Source organism: Schistocerca cancellata, chromosome 5 (assembly GCF_023864275.1).
Source record: "Schistocerca cancellata isolate TAMUIC-IGC-003103 chromosome 5, iqSchCanc2.1, whole genome shotgun sequence".
NCBI lineage: Eukaryota > Metazoa > Arthropoda > Insecta > Orthoptera > Acrididae > Schistocerca > Schistocerca cancellata.
The window spans coordinates 302,305,562-302,323,182 of record NC_064630.1 but is presented as its reverse complement, the minus strand read 5'-3'; the positions used below and the strand labels follow the sequence as shown (position 1 = coordinate 302,323,182).

Here is a 17,621-nt window from a genome sequence, read left to right as displayed (position 1 = left end):
CAGGTTGTTTTACTTTACGTTAAACGCAATTATAATTTCCCACTTAACAGTTCAGATGTATCGATTTCCTGAAATATGTCAGCCAACGAATTTTAATGTAAAACAACAACGAGTCATTGTGGTACACATTGCATATTGATACAAAACCTCCCCAGATGTGTACATCAAGTGAGATAGTGCAGTGGTTACAGAACCATGAGAATCGACATTACCAGCAGCGGTAGACGTTCCAGATGTTTTCCTTTGGACTATAACTACGGTATCCTCATGTATGAGTTGGAAGATGCAGTTTGGTTAGTCCTAGTTGTCGGTGTTGAATACAGCTTCTTAAGGAGCAGTATCATATCTTACCTTTCTTCTTCAGTTACGATCAAAAGACATGTTGCCACGCTCCTGTGCTATCAGCACTATCGCAGGAAGTAGCACAGCAAGAAAATCAAATGTCAGTTATTCAGCCTATAATTAAGACATCCGAGATTGAATATGGCTATTTGTAATTCAGCAGTACTACTGTAAAACATGACTGAGATCCATTATCGTGTTAAACAACCAGAACGACTTCTGATAGAAATAACGACTTGAAAAATTTAAAAAGTCCGTATATTGAAGTAATCCAGTCACGGAGATTTAGGTTTCCTGTGGGTTACATTTATTACTTCAGGCAATTGCGGGCTAGTTCCTCTAACAAGGCCATCAGCAAATGTCTTTATACCAGTTCTGGATAGTTACGTTTTACGTAACGTCAAAAATGCCTCCAGTTATTGCTTCCCTAGACCGCCCTCTTCCTTTAAATTTATACTCTACCTTTAATTACCCAACATTTCCGTTTTTTCCCCCTTGCGGGACTCCAGTCATTAACAGCTATATTAAGTAAATGCAAAGGCGCCACAATTGCTAACTTTTGCTGTTGGTAATTGTCAAGTGAACAGCTTACCTTACCTAGCGAACGCCATTTACATTATTAGCGAAGTATTGTGTAATTTGCGTGTCTGAAGTATTATACTAGATTTATCAAAGTACAGGTTGTTTTACTTTACGTTAAACGCAATTATAATTTCCCACTTAACAGTTCAGATGTATCGATTTCCTGAAATATGTCAGCCAACGAATTTTAATGTAAAACAACAAATTCTACGAAGCTTGGATTCCTCTTGTGGCAAAAATCTGTTTCCGTATGGTCTTGTAAATAGTACGTACAACTACTCGTCAACTTTAGTCTTCTAATTCTCCTGCAGCTCTTCTTTATTCTGAAAAATTTTCGTCTTTCTAGAGGGCATACATTTTTGAGTTTGATTCTTTTCAGTCAGATGTTTTGGCGTGGATGGAAGATTGTCTGTCTGCTCTCTGTATTTAACTCTTATAGTTTCCAGTAAATGAATAGTGGTTTGTATCAGTTTGGGTGTTGACTGACCATTGTACATTGATTTATTGGGTCCTTTGTACTACACTGTATGTCGGCAAAATTTCAGATGCCTTTTCTGTTCCGTTCCTTTAAGGAATTCAACTCAGCTTTTGCTTACCCATGCTTCGTACCTTGGACTCAAATATTTTTCACATCTGCCGTTTTATTACGATGGCACTGACATTGATTATTATTGGTGGTATCTGTACTGCCTAGAGTGCGCCTGGTAGAACAGCTGTCTCGTAGCGGCAAAGTTTGGCTTTGGTGTCAAGGAATTTATTGTTGTAGATATTCCCGGTTAAACCTTGAGTGCACAACGTAATTGTCTGCTCGATTTCTCTCTCTCTCTCTCTCTCTCTGACATTCACAGTAATTTCATCTCAATAATTTGTTTAGTCAATGCAGTATCGCCCCATCTCGTCATGAAGCATCCTAGGTCTTCCTGCTGAGAGTTCATATAAGTTTGTTTCTCCTGAGAGATTTGGAGGCACGTCTCGATAGCGATCTCATGACTCTTGTCTATGGCGTGTCTGGAAAGATCATCAACAAAACAACAGCATTTGATATTAATTAGTTTACTTTTTCCCCATATTGTTCCAGGTGTTTCTTTCTGCCACGTTCGATGATCTTGTCTAGTACGGTATTGAAATTTAGTGGAGATAGTTCATCACACTGACTTACGTTTCTCTATACTTAGAAAGATTCGTAGATGTTGCACATTAATATTAGCTTAAAATGTTATCTTTTATCAAAATCTGTTGGAACAAACCTGTTGTTGTGTTATACACACCACTTTGATGTAGTTACTACGGTGTAGTACGCTAAAGAAGATGGTTCGGTCATTCGAAATGTAAGCTTTTTTCAAATGTACAAAAGAGACCGCCGTGCGAATCGACTGGCTGTGCTGTATATAACAATGTAATGAGGTTCTAGATGCGTTCTGCAGTACTATCGGATACCAGACTGGTTCTGTCCTACCTTCCGCTCTGTCTGTTGTTATGTTCTGAAAAGCGAAGCACACGAGGACACGTTGTGATTTAAAATGCCTCCAAAACTGTTTGGGTATAACGTATAATTTTTTACCTGAACTAACATTCCGTCTAAATAACTAATGATTTTACTTGGTTTGGCAGTGAATGTTTTAAGACGAGAGAGAACAGCAAAGCTATATAAAACTGTACTTTTACATGAACTTGAATTATCTTGTACCCGATTTCGCAGGATAAACTTGAGATTGCGTAGCCTTAAGTAAACACATACATTGTACATGTCAAGTGTGTGTTTGGCATACTGTACAACTTCACATTTTAGTGTAGGAATTAGGTTCATTTCTGCGTGTAGAAGAATATCAATTATTTTTGTATGAAATAACATAAATATTTATTATACAGAAAAATAAGTGGTATAAATAATAAATATTGTCCATAGACATCATGGTGCTGCCAATCGGATCGCCTTTCTTCTGCTGACCTGCATAGCGGCATCAACCTGTAACGAAAGTATTTATTCACTTAACGAAACAGATTTTACATTAAATGCTGTGTGATGCACAGTGCGCTGCGATGCCACAATGATATACAACTACCTGCTAGTATCTGTCGCTAGTTCTTCTGACAAAAGTTCTGTTCGGTTCACTGATCGAAGTTGCATAGTGCTATTTCTAAAATAGTGTGTAAATTGTAGAAAATTTTACCAATAAATTGCACACCAGGTGAAGCCAGTCATTTCACGTCTTTTCATTCTGTTCGCTTCTGAAGATATACTAGAACAATTAGAAACGTGTAGCATTCTTTTCGCATTTATTGCGCAAGGTAAATTCAGAAATTGACGACAGTCATCATGTACCATTCGTTGAGACTTTTACGGAATCTTTGTAACATAAACGAAAAATACATATATTTCTGTATTAAGTAAAAGCTATGCTGCATAACGTCGTCTCGTACCAGAATATTTATATTCCACCTCTTGATAACACTCTGGTGAATAAGACAAAGCCTAGAACAGCTTTTAGTCAGTATTGGCTGAAGGATAATTAAATCAGTTTTCCTGGAAGTGTGACTGGATTTAAGTTGACAATAACAGTGAAGATCTATAAGCCGCATTTGGTATAGCAATCTGATCCACCATTTTAAAAACAATAAAAAAGGAGAATTATACCTTCTCTTAAGAATGCACCCATATTGCTTGGGTTACGTACAATAGATCTGACGAGGACAACAATGAAAATGCTAAAGATCACTCATTGGTCTTTGCATGTCGTGGTCTGAACGCAGCAGAAAAGCAATGGAGATTGCGTAAGTCGAACAACACACTCATAGCCGGATGCCGCAGGAAACGCGCTTCACAGGCACATACCGGTTTCAGAAGGCCAGGAGAATGGTTCGGTCGCGGACAGCATAAGGAACTTCAACAGAGCCATGATAGTGCTAGGATCGAACCTATCGTGCGCCTTGAGATGTCCGCTACCTCAGAAGAGAGCCGCAACGGGCGCGAACCGAAGATGGAGCGCCTATAGACTGATACCACCGCCAGGAATGGCCACAGAGGGCGCGGACGGCATAGGGAGCGCCACACACCGCCCAGGCATAAATGTGGGACAAGGTCAGTTCGCCAACCAGTCTCAGGGAACACCTGATGAAGACGCCGAGTTACGACGTCGAAATACCGTGTTGGGAAGACGTGGACCACCGGCAGTAGACCCGATTCTACGAGATGACAATAAATCGCCGGGAAAGTCTTAGAAATTATACAACACGCAAATTATTGACAAAGGGAGATCGGTCTTGTTATACGTTACAGGTCAAAATATATCATATACTTATGGCAGTATTATCTTATACTCTTAGGAAGCTGCATTTTGAGGCAGCGCAATGGGCCGTATTGTGAGTTACTTTACCGTTGGCGCGTCTAGCATTGCCCAGCCTCGGTATGGTAGGAGTCTACTGTTCGACTTCTTTCCATACTACAAAACTTAGATGTATAATTAAATAAAACAGCTTTTTGATGCAATAGCTATTCTTTAGTGACAAATTTAAATAAATTTCCTAGTTTTAGTCTCTTCAGTTCAACGAAAAAGTATCCTCCATGTGTTACAGCATCTTACATAAATTACTTGTCTAGAGACAATACGAGCACATATTTTGGGCTAAAGATCCTTCACAGTTTCCAAGTATTTAAAGGAAGGACACATAACCCCGAAGAAACTGCAGTGTGGCTATTTATTTACAGGTGGATTCTACTGTACTACTGTCGTCTGGTTGACGTAATGTATTCATTATGGCTTGCTAGAGGGAGCCGTCGCGATCATATTCCATGAAACGTTGTTGCCTAGCAACGAGTGCTATTGAACTGTGCTCGAGTACGCGGCATGCCCCACCACCCCAATATGAGAGTGCTGCACACAGCGTCTTAGTGTCAATGCGTATTTCTCACTTATTGTCTTTCAATCTAGTGAGCCACAAAACTGTTACCAACTGTGACTCAGGTGCTTTATTGGAGAGTGAGCAATGTATTTCTAAGTGTTCTATGTAAAGCCTGATATCATTGTCTGTCTTCTGTCAAATTAACTCACACAAGTTCAATGCATCCACCTTCTGTCCCTTTGGAGAAGACACACGCGGTGTGCTGCATCTGAGGAGACCTCAGCCTGAACATGCTGTAGTCTGAAGGCTCGGGCAACTGGCTTTCGAACGGCAGCTTTCCGAAAACTGTCAGTAGTTCTCTGCTTCGTTCACTGCACTGTGTGTGGAGCACTGCAGAAAAAATTTAATCTGGCGAGAACAATTTCGATATCCAACTATTTCAGTTTTCGTGTCTATCGCACTAGAGTCACTTGCGTATCTCTGTGGATTGTTGTTGCAAGACTGAACCTAGTTGACTTTCTATTTCCCCACATTTATTTAATCTTTCAGTGTCTTACTGTGCTATTTTCGGCATTACAGTGGCTATAGTTTATCTGTCAGAATGTAAAAAGTAAAGTGTGTTAAGTTGTAACTGGTTTCGTGGGGATTAGGAGCATAAGTTATTATAACGTATTATTTGTGTCACTGCTTACTGCCAATGGGTTGAAAAAGTGTTTCTATATAAAGGGTGAATCTTCGAAAACTCGCACCGCAGATCTTGCGGAAATGGAAATTGCTATTGATGTATGGTTTTCACTGAGTGGGGTGGTAGTCAGGGGCTCGTATTGTCAGTGGGTTGAAAAAGTGTTTCTATATACACGGTGAATCTCCGAAAACTTGCACCGCAGATATTACGAAAATGGAGAGTGCTATTGATGTATGGTTTTCACTGAGTGGGTTGGTAGTCAGGGGCTCGTATTGTTAGCCGATCAATATATTGCAATAATACGTAGAAAGATTTTTTGCGCAAACATGCGTCCTGAAATGGAACAATGCCTACTGGCATTAAAAAACTTAAAGTAAGCTATATTAGAATGTCTGTGGTGTCTGTTTCAGGATTCTCGTGCGAGACGTTACCAAATATCGTAGTTTGAAAAGTTCCCATACCGACGCTTCTACAGTACCTGTGCTAGCACACACTAAAGAATAACTCAAGTTCATCGACTGCTTATGTGAATTCTGACCAGTAATGAGGTAGTTGACCATCACAGCTTGCGTTCAAAATTACCACCGGCAGCTCCAGTACACACCTCCAGTCTGGTGGAACGACTGCTTCACACGTGCTAGCATGTCCGAGCAGGCTGCAGTAATATGTCGTTGAATATATCATCGGGTGTAGTTCGTTGGTCTTTGTAGACGCCGTCATTCAGCTTTCCCATAGAGAAAAAATTCCACAGGCGTCAAATACGGGGAATGGGTCAGCCAAGTTACAGGTCCTATGCTACAAATCCAACGATTTGCAAACAATACCTGAAGACACGCTGTAGTACTTCTTGCACCGTGGGCTGGGCAGACATCATGTTGGTACCACAGATTCCTCCTAGCCTGTAGAGGAACGTCTTCTAGCATCCACGGAAAACTGTCTTTTAGAAGACTGCAATTGAAATACTTGTGCGCGTTCAGTGTGCCGTCTACGAAAAACGAGCCTATGAGCTGATGGTTTACTATTCCATACCGCACCTTTACATTCCCTGGACTCTGACGTTCCATCTGACGAAGTCAACGGCGACAGTCAACAAACCGATAGTGCATCTTTCAGAGGTTTACCTTGCCGTGACGTAAATGGGGCTTCATCACTAAGCTAGATAAGTGATACATCTGAAGTATCCTGTCTTAGTGCCCACGTAGAGGACTTACCACAGTTCTCATAATCATTTTCATGTAGCTCTCGATGGAGAGAGATGGGACACGAATGGAACCTATGTCGAAGAAAAATGCATAGGGAACTTGCCTGACACTGCGCTGGAGCTAACGTGTGGATCAACTATAACAGCAGCAAGAACTACTGACAGTTTACGGACAGCTGCCGTTCGAAAGCCAGTTGCCCGAGCCTTCAGACTACAGCATGTTCAGGCTGAGGTCTCCTCAGATGCAGCAAACCGCGTGTGTCTTCTCCAAAGGGACAGAAGGTGGATGCATTGAACTTGTGTGAGTTAATTTCACAGAAGACAGACAATGATATTAGGCTTTACATAGAACACATAGAAATACATTGCTCACTCTCCAATAAAGCACCTGAGTCACAGTTGGTAACAGTTTTGTGGCTCACTAGATTGAAAGACAATAAGTGAGAAATACGCATTGACACTAAGACGCTGTGTGCAGCACTCTCATATTGGGGTGGTGGGGCATGCCGCGTACTCGAGCACAGTTCAATAGCACTCGTTGCTAGGCAACAACGTTTCATGGAATATGATCGCGACGGCTCCCTCTAGCAAGCCATAATGAATACATTACGTCAACCAGACGACAGTAGTACAGTAGAATCCACCTGTAAATAAATAGCCACACTGCAGTTTCTTCGGGGTTATGTGTCCTTCCTTTAAATACTTGGAAACTGTGAAGGATCTTTAGCACAAAATATGTGCTCGTATTGTCTCTAGACAAGTAATTTATGTAAGATGCTGTAACACATGGAGGACAAATGGTTCAAATGGCTCTGAGCACTATGGGGCTCAACTTCTGAGGTCATCAGTCCCCTAGAACTTAGAACTACTTAAACCTAACTAACCTAAGGACATCACACACATCCATGTCGGAGGCAGGATTCGAACCTGCGACCGTATCGGCCGCGCGACATGGAGGACACTTTTTCGTTGAACTGAAGAGACTAAAACTAGGAAATTTATTTAAATTTGTCACTAAAGAATAGCTATTGCATCAAAAAGCTGTTTTATTTAATTATACATCTAAGTTTTGTAGTATGGAAAGAAGTCGAACAGTAGACTCCTACCATACCGAGGCTGGGCAATGCTAGACGCGCCAACGGTAAAGTAACTCACAATACGGCCCATTGCGCTGCCTCAAAATGCAGCTTCCTAAGAGTATAAGATAATACTGCCATAAGTATATGATCTATTTTGACCTGTAACGTATAACAAGACTGATCTCCCTTTGTCAATAATTTGCGTGTTGTATAATTTCTAAGACTTTCCCGGCGATTTATTGTCATCTCGTAGAATCGGGTCTACTGCCGGTGGTCCGCGTCTTTCCAACACGATATGTCGACGTCGTAACTCGGCGTCTTCATCAGGTGTTCCCTGAGACTGGTTGACGAACGGATCTTGTCCCACATTTATGCCTGGGCGGTGTGTGGCGCTCCCTATGCCGTCCGCGCCCTCTTCTGTCGTCACTTGTATCCTTCCCTTGAGTTGTCTAAGTGTTACACTACCACTTTCACGTAAATGGTTGAGGAGGTTAATAAATAACTGCCTACGTGGTTGAAGTGTTTTGGGATATCTTGTCGCATACACCGTATCAGGAATAACTTCATTTTTGCTACATTCGCCATACACTATGGGCATGTCGGCTTTTCTGCATTGGTAAATCCCACCGTCCACTCACGACCTGCTGTTTGGACTTTCACGCCTTAGCTGACTAGCAAGTCAATATACTCACGGAATGCACAAACACTCTGTAAGCGAACATAACATCATACCTAGCAACTAAGCAGGTTTCAACCACGAATGAGCGTCGGTGTGGATTCTTCGCACAATACGATATCTCGTAAACGACTCGCACTAGAATTCTGCAACAAAAACCACTGGCATTCTAGTTTAACCTACTTTTAGTTTGTTGATGTTAATAGGCATTGTTACATTTAAAAAGACTGCGTTTGCACAAAATCCACTAAGTATTATTACAGTCTGTCTGTTGACTAATGGTACGATCCCCGGCCTATCAATCCATTCTGTGCAAACCACACATCAACACCACATCATTTCCTAAACATATTCGGTGGAAGTGCTAGGTGATTAACCCTGTATATACCCATATACATGAACGAATGTGTTTTTGATGTCGGCATTAATTATAGCCAGTGATTCTAATTCTTATATACAAGGTGATTATAATTAAAGTTCTAATTTCAGAAATCTGTTAAAAAGAGGTGCGCTGCTCAGAATGAAATCAAATATGAGTGGAATATTATCGAATAAGGGAGAAGCGTTGTGTTCTTGTGGTCTTCAGTCCTGAGACTGGTTTGATGCAGCTCTCCATGCTACTCTATCCTGTGCACGCTTCTTCATCTCCCAGTACCTACTGCAGCCTACATCCTTCTGAATCTGCTTAGGAAATAAAAAAAACAACAAAACAGAATACGGCTGAAAGGCGGGTTACACGACTGTTCCTCAGTTTATGTCTTAGATGCTCAGCATGACTGTCTCAATACAGGGTAGCACGCTGCTGGTAAAGCTCTTTGTAATTGTGTGCCAGTAGCTCAGCAGAATTTCTAGACAATCAGGGGTATGAAAAACGGAGTTAGTCCAAAGTCTGCCAAGGGCCTGAAGAAAATGATTACGAATTCGAAAACGTACTTTCCTTTGAAGTGCAATGGGGCAGGGAGAGGAGAAAAACTGATCCCACATCAAGAGAACAGGTGGCGACAACATTTCAGGAGGGACCGAGTGGTGGTGTACCAATATTTAGTGCACAGGGAATTCAAACATTCGACATACCTGCGAGGACGGTGCATAAAATTATACGAAACATCGTACATTGCTATCCACACAAAACTACCCATGGTTAGGAGCTGCCCTTGCTGACCTATCAGTAAGTCAAACGTTTGCTCTAGACGTTCTGGCTCGCAATTACAATGGATAGCCTTAGAACATTCTGTGGACATGCGAAGCCGATTTCCATCTCCAATGAGATTTCAATACACTAAATGCAGAATAAGGTCACCGAGAAATCCGCTCGTACATCAAGCTGTACCGCTTCATTCTGCAATGCGGGCTGTGGGCATCGATTATCGTAGAGTCATACTTTTTCTAGGAGATGGGTCCTGTGGGTCCTGTTACTTGCAGCGTCACTAGTATACGCTATGACAGTGTTTTGCAAAGGAACGTCATTCCAACCATTCAACAGCGTGTTTGAGTAGGTAGGTTCGTTTTTATGCAAAATGGAGCTCCTTCGCATATTACGCAGCCAGTGAAACAGCTGCTACAGAGATGATTCGGAAATGTTGGCATTATCAGTTGTCTCTTCGCTGCAGCATGGTTGTCCAGCTCACGCAGTCGGTGTGACTGCTGGGTGTGGGATCATCTGATAGATGCTGTGTTCAGATCTCCGATTACAAACATAGGTGTACTGAGGGCGCACATTGTGCAAAGCATTCTGAATACGACCGGCGATACAGTCCGGTCTGTTGTGGAACATGATGTTTCTCAGTTTCAACTTGTGGAAGAAGTCGGTGGAGAGCATATTGAACAAACCTTGCGCCCATCTAACGGCAGTTGAAACCTGTTTTATTGTTTCCTTTTGTGCGATTTTTGACCTCAGGACAATTAAAAAAGGATTTTACCCATGCGTTGTATGATCTGGCCAGGGTTGATGGGCTTACCTAAGCAACAGAGCTACAACTGTTGAACGGCAACGGTTATTTTAATGTGGAAATCACACCATAGCCGTCGTATTGCGATTCATACGTCATTTGTAGCCGAATCTATTGACGTTATTCTGCTTACAGGGCAATTTAGTGGGAAGATTTTCTTTAATTTGTTTTCCAGAACGTTTCCCTCTTCTTCTATAATGTTCTGTACAAATATGACGACATTCTGAGCAGTGGTTCCTTCTCTACTGGGTTGTGAAATCGGAACCTTTCCTGATACAGAGGCCAACCCGTCCTCCAGATCTCTCAAACATAGTAAACGTTTACTTATGGGTCACGGAAATATGGGACGCCAACACTTGCCAGCCACTATGGTTGATAAACTCTGACGTAGAAGCAGCACGGAATGACGCTCTCCTATCTGTCATACAGTACCGAGCCAAGCTAGAGTTACTGTTCTTACCGAGTGTAGTAAATTCTGCACCGTGTGTATCACCAGATCAACTGGAATTTCACCACTTATTCTTCCCGCTATACTGGGTATGCACAATATGTAGTTATTTGTACCATGGGATGACACAAATCATGGAATACCTCCTAGTGTCGTGTCGGACATTCTGTTGCACTACGTAGTGCAGCAACTCGGCGTGGCATGGACTCAGCATATCATTGGAAGTTCTCCGCAGAAATATTGAGCTACGTTGGCTCTGTAGCCGTCCACAATTGCGGAAGCGTTGCCTCTGCCGGAATTTGTGCAGTTACTGTCCTCTCTATCATGTCCCATAAATGTTCGGTGGCGTTCATGTCGAACGGTCTGAGTGGCCAAATGATTCCCTCGACCTGTCGAGGATGTTATTCAAACCAGTCGCAAACAATTATTGCCCGGTGACACGCCGCATTTTCACCCATAAAAATTCCATCGATGTTTGGTTGAAAATTGTCTCAAAGTAGCAGAACATAACTGATGATCGATTCAGTGCAGCCAAAGGACCCAGTCTATTCCATGTAAACACAGCCCACACAATTTCGGAGCCACCACAAGCTTGAACACTTCCTTGTTAAAAGTTTGGGCCCATAGCCTCGGGGGGTTTGCGCCACACTCGAATTATACCATCAGCTCTTACCAAATGAAATCGGGACTCATCTTACCAGGCCACAGTTTTCGGTCGTTCAGGGTACAAGCAATATGGTCACGAGCCCAGGAGAGCCACTACAGGCAATTTCGTGCTGTTAGCAAAGGCACTCACGTCGGTCATTTTCTGCCACAGCTCATTAACGACAAATTTCGCCACACTGTCCTAACGGGGTCGTTGTCGTACGTCCCACATTGATTTCTGTGGTTATTTTTCGCAGTGTCGCTTGCCTGTTACTGCTGACAACTCTACGAAAACGCAGCTGAGTCGGTCGTTAAGTGAAGGCTGTCTGTGGTGAGAGATAATACCTGAAATCTGTTATTCTCGGCACACTCCTGACGCTGTGGATATCAGAATATTGAGTTCCCCTTCGATTATCGAAATGGAATGTCCAGTGCGTCTAGCTTTAACTACCATTCTGCGGTCAAAGTCTGTTAATTCCTGTCTTGCGACCATAATCAAATCGCAACCCTGTTCACATTAAATCATCCGAGCACAACTAACAGCTCCACCAAAGCACTATCCTTTTATGACTTGTATACGCGATACTATCGCCATCTGTGTATGTGCATATCGCTTTAATTTCCCCTGGTGTTGCAACATGACCAGCAACATGACCAGCGGTTTAGGTATTTGCTGAAAGCCTTTCCGTAAATAACTGCGAGTTGAAGTCTCTTCCTGTACCTAAGAGAAAATGATCGAATGATTGCTGGAAAGCCGGCCATTGTGGCCGAGCGGTTCTAGGCGCTTGAGTCTGGAACCGTGCGGCCGCTAGGGTGCCAGGTTCGAATCCTGTCTCGGGCATGGATGTGTGTGATGTCCTTAGGTTAGTTAGGTTTAAGTAGTTCTAAGTTCTAGGGGACTGATGACCTCAGATGTCAAGTCCCATAGTGCTCAGAGGAATTTGAACCACTTTTGAATGCTGGAGATGCGAAACCTACCTTTTAACCGTAGAACGGCCCGGGCATCGGGCGACCATAAGCGGGCCGTTGGCCGTAGACACCTCGCCCGTAGCCGTAGGCTGGGCGCCGGCGGCCGTAGGTAGGGGACCGACGGCCCCCGGAGGCGGCGGAGGCGGCGGCTGCAGAAGCCGAGGAGCCCCAGGGGCCGGATGAAGCGGAGGCGGCGGCCGCCGCGGCGGACGAGGACGCGCCGCGTCGGCCCAGCCGAGACACCTGCCGGCGGTGCCTGGAATGAGTGCCCGGCGAGTCCTTCGTGTTCTGCGCGTCCAGTTCATCTTCTGCCGATACGGGCTCGTCCGCCTGCTGGTCACCGACCTCACCTCCTTGGTGCTGCATAACGAGCTGGGCCGCTTCCCCGAGACGCGGCGGCAGAGATGTCGTATATCTGGAGGCAGACGCATCGCTTTCAGGGATGGCCGTTTCGTCCCTGGTGGGATTGTGAGTTGGCGGACGTTCTTGAGGCTGCTCCTGGGCAGACCTGCACGCCGTCCCAACTGGAACGCTCACAGCTGCATCCCCTGGACGAACTTCCCACCTGCATCTGTAGCCCATCCTGAGGTCGATAGGAGCTCTCTGAGTCGGAATTTCTCTTCTTTTGACGGCCGGTTTCCAGTTTGTCCTGCCAAAGTAAACATCAGTTATCCCGATGGATGAGAAATCGTGAATTAATCGTCATGTGCATTAGTCATGGACAATCACGTGAATGAACTAGTAACAACACATTAACGCGATTGCATTAGGCATAAGTTCGTAACGTTTTTGCCTTTTTCGTGTTGGTATTCCGGTTGGTATTGGTTTATTTACCAATTGCCTTATATATCTGTAGTTCGCTGTTGCTATTCGAGTTTACAGACTGGCATTTTGTCATTTGGAATAATTAGCGTGACTGTGGACTCTAGAAAATTGATTGCCAAAAGGAGAAATCGGAACATTTCCGCCATATTCTTCTGTTTGAGTTCAAAAGAGGGGTGACAGCAGCGAAGACAGCCTGAAACATTTTTACCGTTAGCAGGGATAATGCCGCTCGACAGATCACGGCAAGAATTTTTTTTTTTCGTTTCGAGGACGTTCGTTTGACATCAGGAAGACCTTCAGTGTTTGAAGAAGATCGTTTAGACGCAGTAATCCACGATGGGCCACGTCGATGTACTGGAGAAGCACCGCCATCGTGCGACATTCGCATGCATTGTGCAACGTTAAAAAATCGGGTATATGGGTACTATACTCCAAAATTACCAACATCAGTGGCAGTCTCTGCTACTTGTCATGAATTGGTTCGTGAACAACACTGACCATTCCTAGCCTGCTACACCAACCGTCTAGCACTTGCCGACGCCATGGACATGAGGCACATGAGTGCTCAGGGTGTCGATGGGTGTCATCTATCGTAACGGTATATCCGTTTATTGACCCTACTCCAGATATTTTATAGAATCTGTCCCTCCCTAATTAATGCGTAATGTACTTTAGGTATAAATGTTGCTAAGCAGAAATCAATCATGTGGCTACGAAGTCTTTCGTGACGTATTTCCTGAGTAAAAATTTCTCGGTGTACATGCCGCTTCAGATCAGGATAAATCTCCAAGCTTTCGACCACTACCTCCATGGTCGTCGTCAGGGCTAAAACTGACGGTCGTGAACTACTTTTTTTTTTTTTCCTTTATTGTGTTTCAATTCCCCATCGGGGCGGGCTGGCAGCAGCATAGGCGCTGCTCTTCAGCCGAAAGACAGTACAAAACAATAGAAGACATTAAAAAACAGCAAAGGAGAGAATAAGGTGAACATAGATATAAAAAAGGGGGAACAGCATGGAAGACAAAACAAAACAAAACGGGGTGACTGTAAAATGGAGATAACAAAAAACTGTTTAAAAGTAGCACATATAAAAAGCCACACATGGCGACGGTTGGAAGAACACAAGGCACAGTATGACTGGAGCATAAAAGTAGCGACGGATGGCATAGCACATAATGTAACACTGACGGCGAACCTCAAGGCAGGACACAATTAAAATCACATTTCTTGACGCACACGAGTAACAGCACTAAACACAACACTGATGTGGCACACTGATGATGAGCAATACAGAGGATCTGCCAGGCGCTAGGAGATAAGGGAGACCTGAAGAAGGGAGGGGGTGGAAGAGATGGGGGAGGTGAGCAGGGGGCGCACGGGAGAGGGCCAGGTAGGGTGGGAAGGAGAGAGGCAGGTATGGGGTGCAGGGTCTCAGGGGAGGGGGGACGGAGGGAAATCCGCTCTGGGAGAAGAAGGAAAGAGGAAAGGGGGCCCTGGGGAGGTGGGGGGGAACAAGGCCAGGTTATAGTTGGAAGGAAGGGTAGATGTCACGGCGAAGTTCGTCATCCGGGAGGGGGAGGCGTTGGAAATTGCCCTGATGAAGGAGATGGAGGGTGTGGAGGTGGAGAGAGGGAGGGATACAGCGATAGAGGCGCGGCAACGGGCGGGGGGTGGAGAGGAAGGAGGAAACCAGAGGGTGGGGGGGATCAAGTCTGCGGACAATGTACAGGATGCGGAGATGTTGGAGGAACAGTAGGAGGTGGGGGAAGGGGATCAGTTCATACAGGAGCCGTGTGGGGGAAGGAAGGCGGATACGGAAGGCAAGGCGGAGCGCATGGCGTTCAAGGATTTGGAGGGCCGTGTAAAAGCGGGTGGGGGCGGAAATCCAGGCAACGCTGGCATAACAGAGGATAGGACGGATGAGGGATTTGTAGGTGTGGAGGATGGTAGAAGGATGCAATCCCCAGGTCCGGCCAGACTGGAGTTTCAGAAGGCGGAGGCGGGAATGGGCTTTCTGCTGGATGGTCAGGAGATGAGGGGTCCAGGTGAGGTGTCGGTCAAGGGTGAGGCCAAGGTATTTCAGGGTGGGGGTGAGTTGGATAGGACGACCATAAAGGGTGAGGTACAAATCATGGAGGCGAAAGGAGCGAGTGGTGCGGCCTATGATGATTGCCTGGGTTTTGGAGGGGTTGAGACGGAGGAACCACTGCTTACACCAAGTGGTGAACTGGTTAAGGTGGGTTTGGAGGGTACGTTGAGACCGTTGAAGGGTAGGATAGAGAGCAAGGAAGGCGGTGTCATCAGCATACTGGAGAAGGTGGACTGGTGGGGGTGGCTTGGGCATATCAGCTGTATACAAGAGATAAAGGAGAGGGGAGAGGACTGAACCCTGGGGGACGCCAGCCGTGGGATAAAAGATACGGGAATTGGTGTAGTGGAGGGTGACATAGGAAGGATGGTGCGAGAGGAAGGAAGCGACCAGACGGACAAAATTGATAGGCAGGGCGTAGGTTTGGAGTTTAAAGAGGAGACTGGGATGCCATACACGGTCATAGGCAATTTGGAGGTCAAGGGAAACAAAAATGGCGGAGCGGCGGGAGTTGAGCTGGAGGGACAGAAGGTGAACAAGGTTGAGGAGTTGGTCGTCAGCAGAGAAGGAGGGTCGGAAGCCACACTGGGTAAGGGGGAGGAGGTGGTGTTGAGAAAGGTGCTGATGGATACGGCGGGAGAGGATGGATTCAAGGACCTTACTGAAGACGGAGGTGAGGCAGATGGGACGATATGCCGTGAACTAGCGGGGTTCCCACTTTTATATGCAAATGACGGCTTCTTATTGGCTGGAATACGTCAGCGATATGGCGCGTAGCGAAGTGGTGCCCTCTACTTCCATAGATGTAGTTGCTATCCCGCGTTGCTTGCAGCGCCATCCCTTAAATCAGGAGGTAAAGTGCGAGAAGTTTTTCTCTGCGATTTTTCTTTATCCAGTGCACTCTTCCAAGTGTTGCTAAGTGCATAGCCGTTGTCTCTATTAAAGTTATTATCGCTAAGTCTAATTTCGACTGCTTCCCGGATCACAGAGTCCCAGTAATTCGATGTGTGGGCTATTATTCTGGTTTCTTCAAATAAAATCTTATGCTTGTTAAGCAGGCTATGTTCAGCCACCGCTGATTTTTCCAAATACCTGTATTTCAGGTGGCGTTGGTGCTCGATGCAGCGGTCGGCAACGGTTCTTACAGACTGGCCCACGTAATTCTTGCCGCATTCGCAAGGAATAGTATAAATTCCCGGCACTCTTAAGCCGAGACTATCTTCGACTGGTCTCAACATTTCCTTAATTTTCTTAGGTGGTCGGAAAACTGATTTTATTCCTTGCCTCTTCAGGACTCTGGCTATCTTGCTCGTTGTAGCACCGCAAAAAGGAAGCCGCGCTATGTGTTGGTCCTCTTCTTGTATGTGGCCGGCATCGTGTCTTACTTTCTTGAACAATACTGATTTAATTTCACCGGCAGAATAACCATTCCTCTTGAAAACAGTCGTCAAATGGTTGATCTCGGGACCGAGGTGGTCCTTGTCGGAAATAGTCCTGGCTCTGTGTACTAAAGTATTCAGCATAGCTCTCTTCTGAGACGGATGATGGAAGCTATGGCTATGCAGATATAAGTCTGTATGGGTTGGCTTCCTGTACACAGAATGGCCCAGTCGTCCATCCGGCTTTCGCTCTACCAACACATCTAAAAAAGGTAACTTCCCTTCCTTCTCTAACTCCAATGTAAATTTTATGTTTGGATGTACACCATTCAGATGTTCGACGAACTGCTGCAGCGTGTCGCTGCCGTGTGGCCAGATTAAAAAAGTATCGTCGACGTATCTGTAGAAGCATGATGGGCGGAGGTGAGCACTGCTCAGGGCTCGTTCTTCAAAGTCCTCCATGAAAAAATTCGCTATTGCTGGTGACAGTGGCGAACCCATGGCTGTTCCATCCGTCATTTCATAATAATTTCCACTGTATAAAAAATAAGTGGTCGTCAAGGTATGCCGGAACAACTTCAAAATTTCTGAGGAGAAATGAGCAGACAACAATTGTAATGTGTCATCCACAGGTACTTTGGTGAACAGAGAAACCACGTCGAGGCTGACCATGATATCACTTGGGCCTATCTTCATCTGTTTTATGATATCAACAAACATTTTTGAATTTTTAATATGATGTGGGCAGTGACCACCTATAGGCGCCAACAATTTAGTTAAGTGCTTTGCAAGCTTGTACGTAGGAGAGCCAATAGCGCTAACAATCGGTCTCAACGGGACGTTCTCCTTATGAACCTTTGGCAAACCGTACAGTCTTGGTGGCCTAGGTGCTCTCGGCCGTAAGTTCTTCAC

At 44.8% G+C, this 17,621-nt stretch overlaps 1 protein-coding gene across 1 annotated transcript in view; it reads right to left on the bottom strand.

The window, feature by feature from the left end:
• Positions 1-2,754: 2,754 nt before the first annotated feature.
• The window catches only part of LOC126188075 (uncharacterized), a 42,757-nt gene continuing 27,890 nt past the window's right edge, over positions 2,755-17,621 (bottom strand). Inside the window, exons 3-4 of the mRNA XM_049929524.1 lie at positions 12,426-13,065; positions 2,755-2,890 (exon numbers count right to left, since the gene is read on the bottom strand). Of these exons, the coding sequence (XP_049785481.1) occupies positions 12,429-13,065 (637 nt within the window). The 3' untranslated portion in view covers positions 2,755-2,890; positions 12,426-12,428. The remainder of the gene's footprint in view (positions 2,891-12,425; positions 13,066-17,621) is intronic.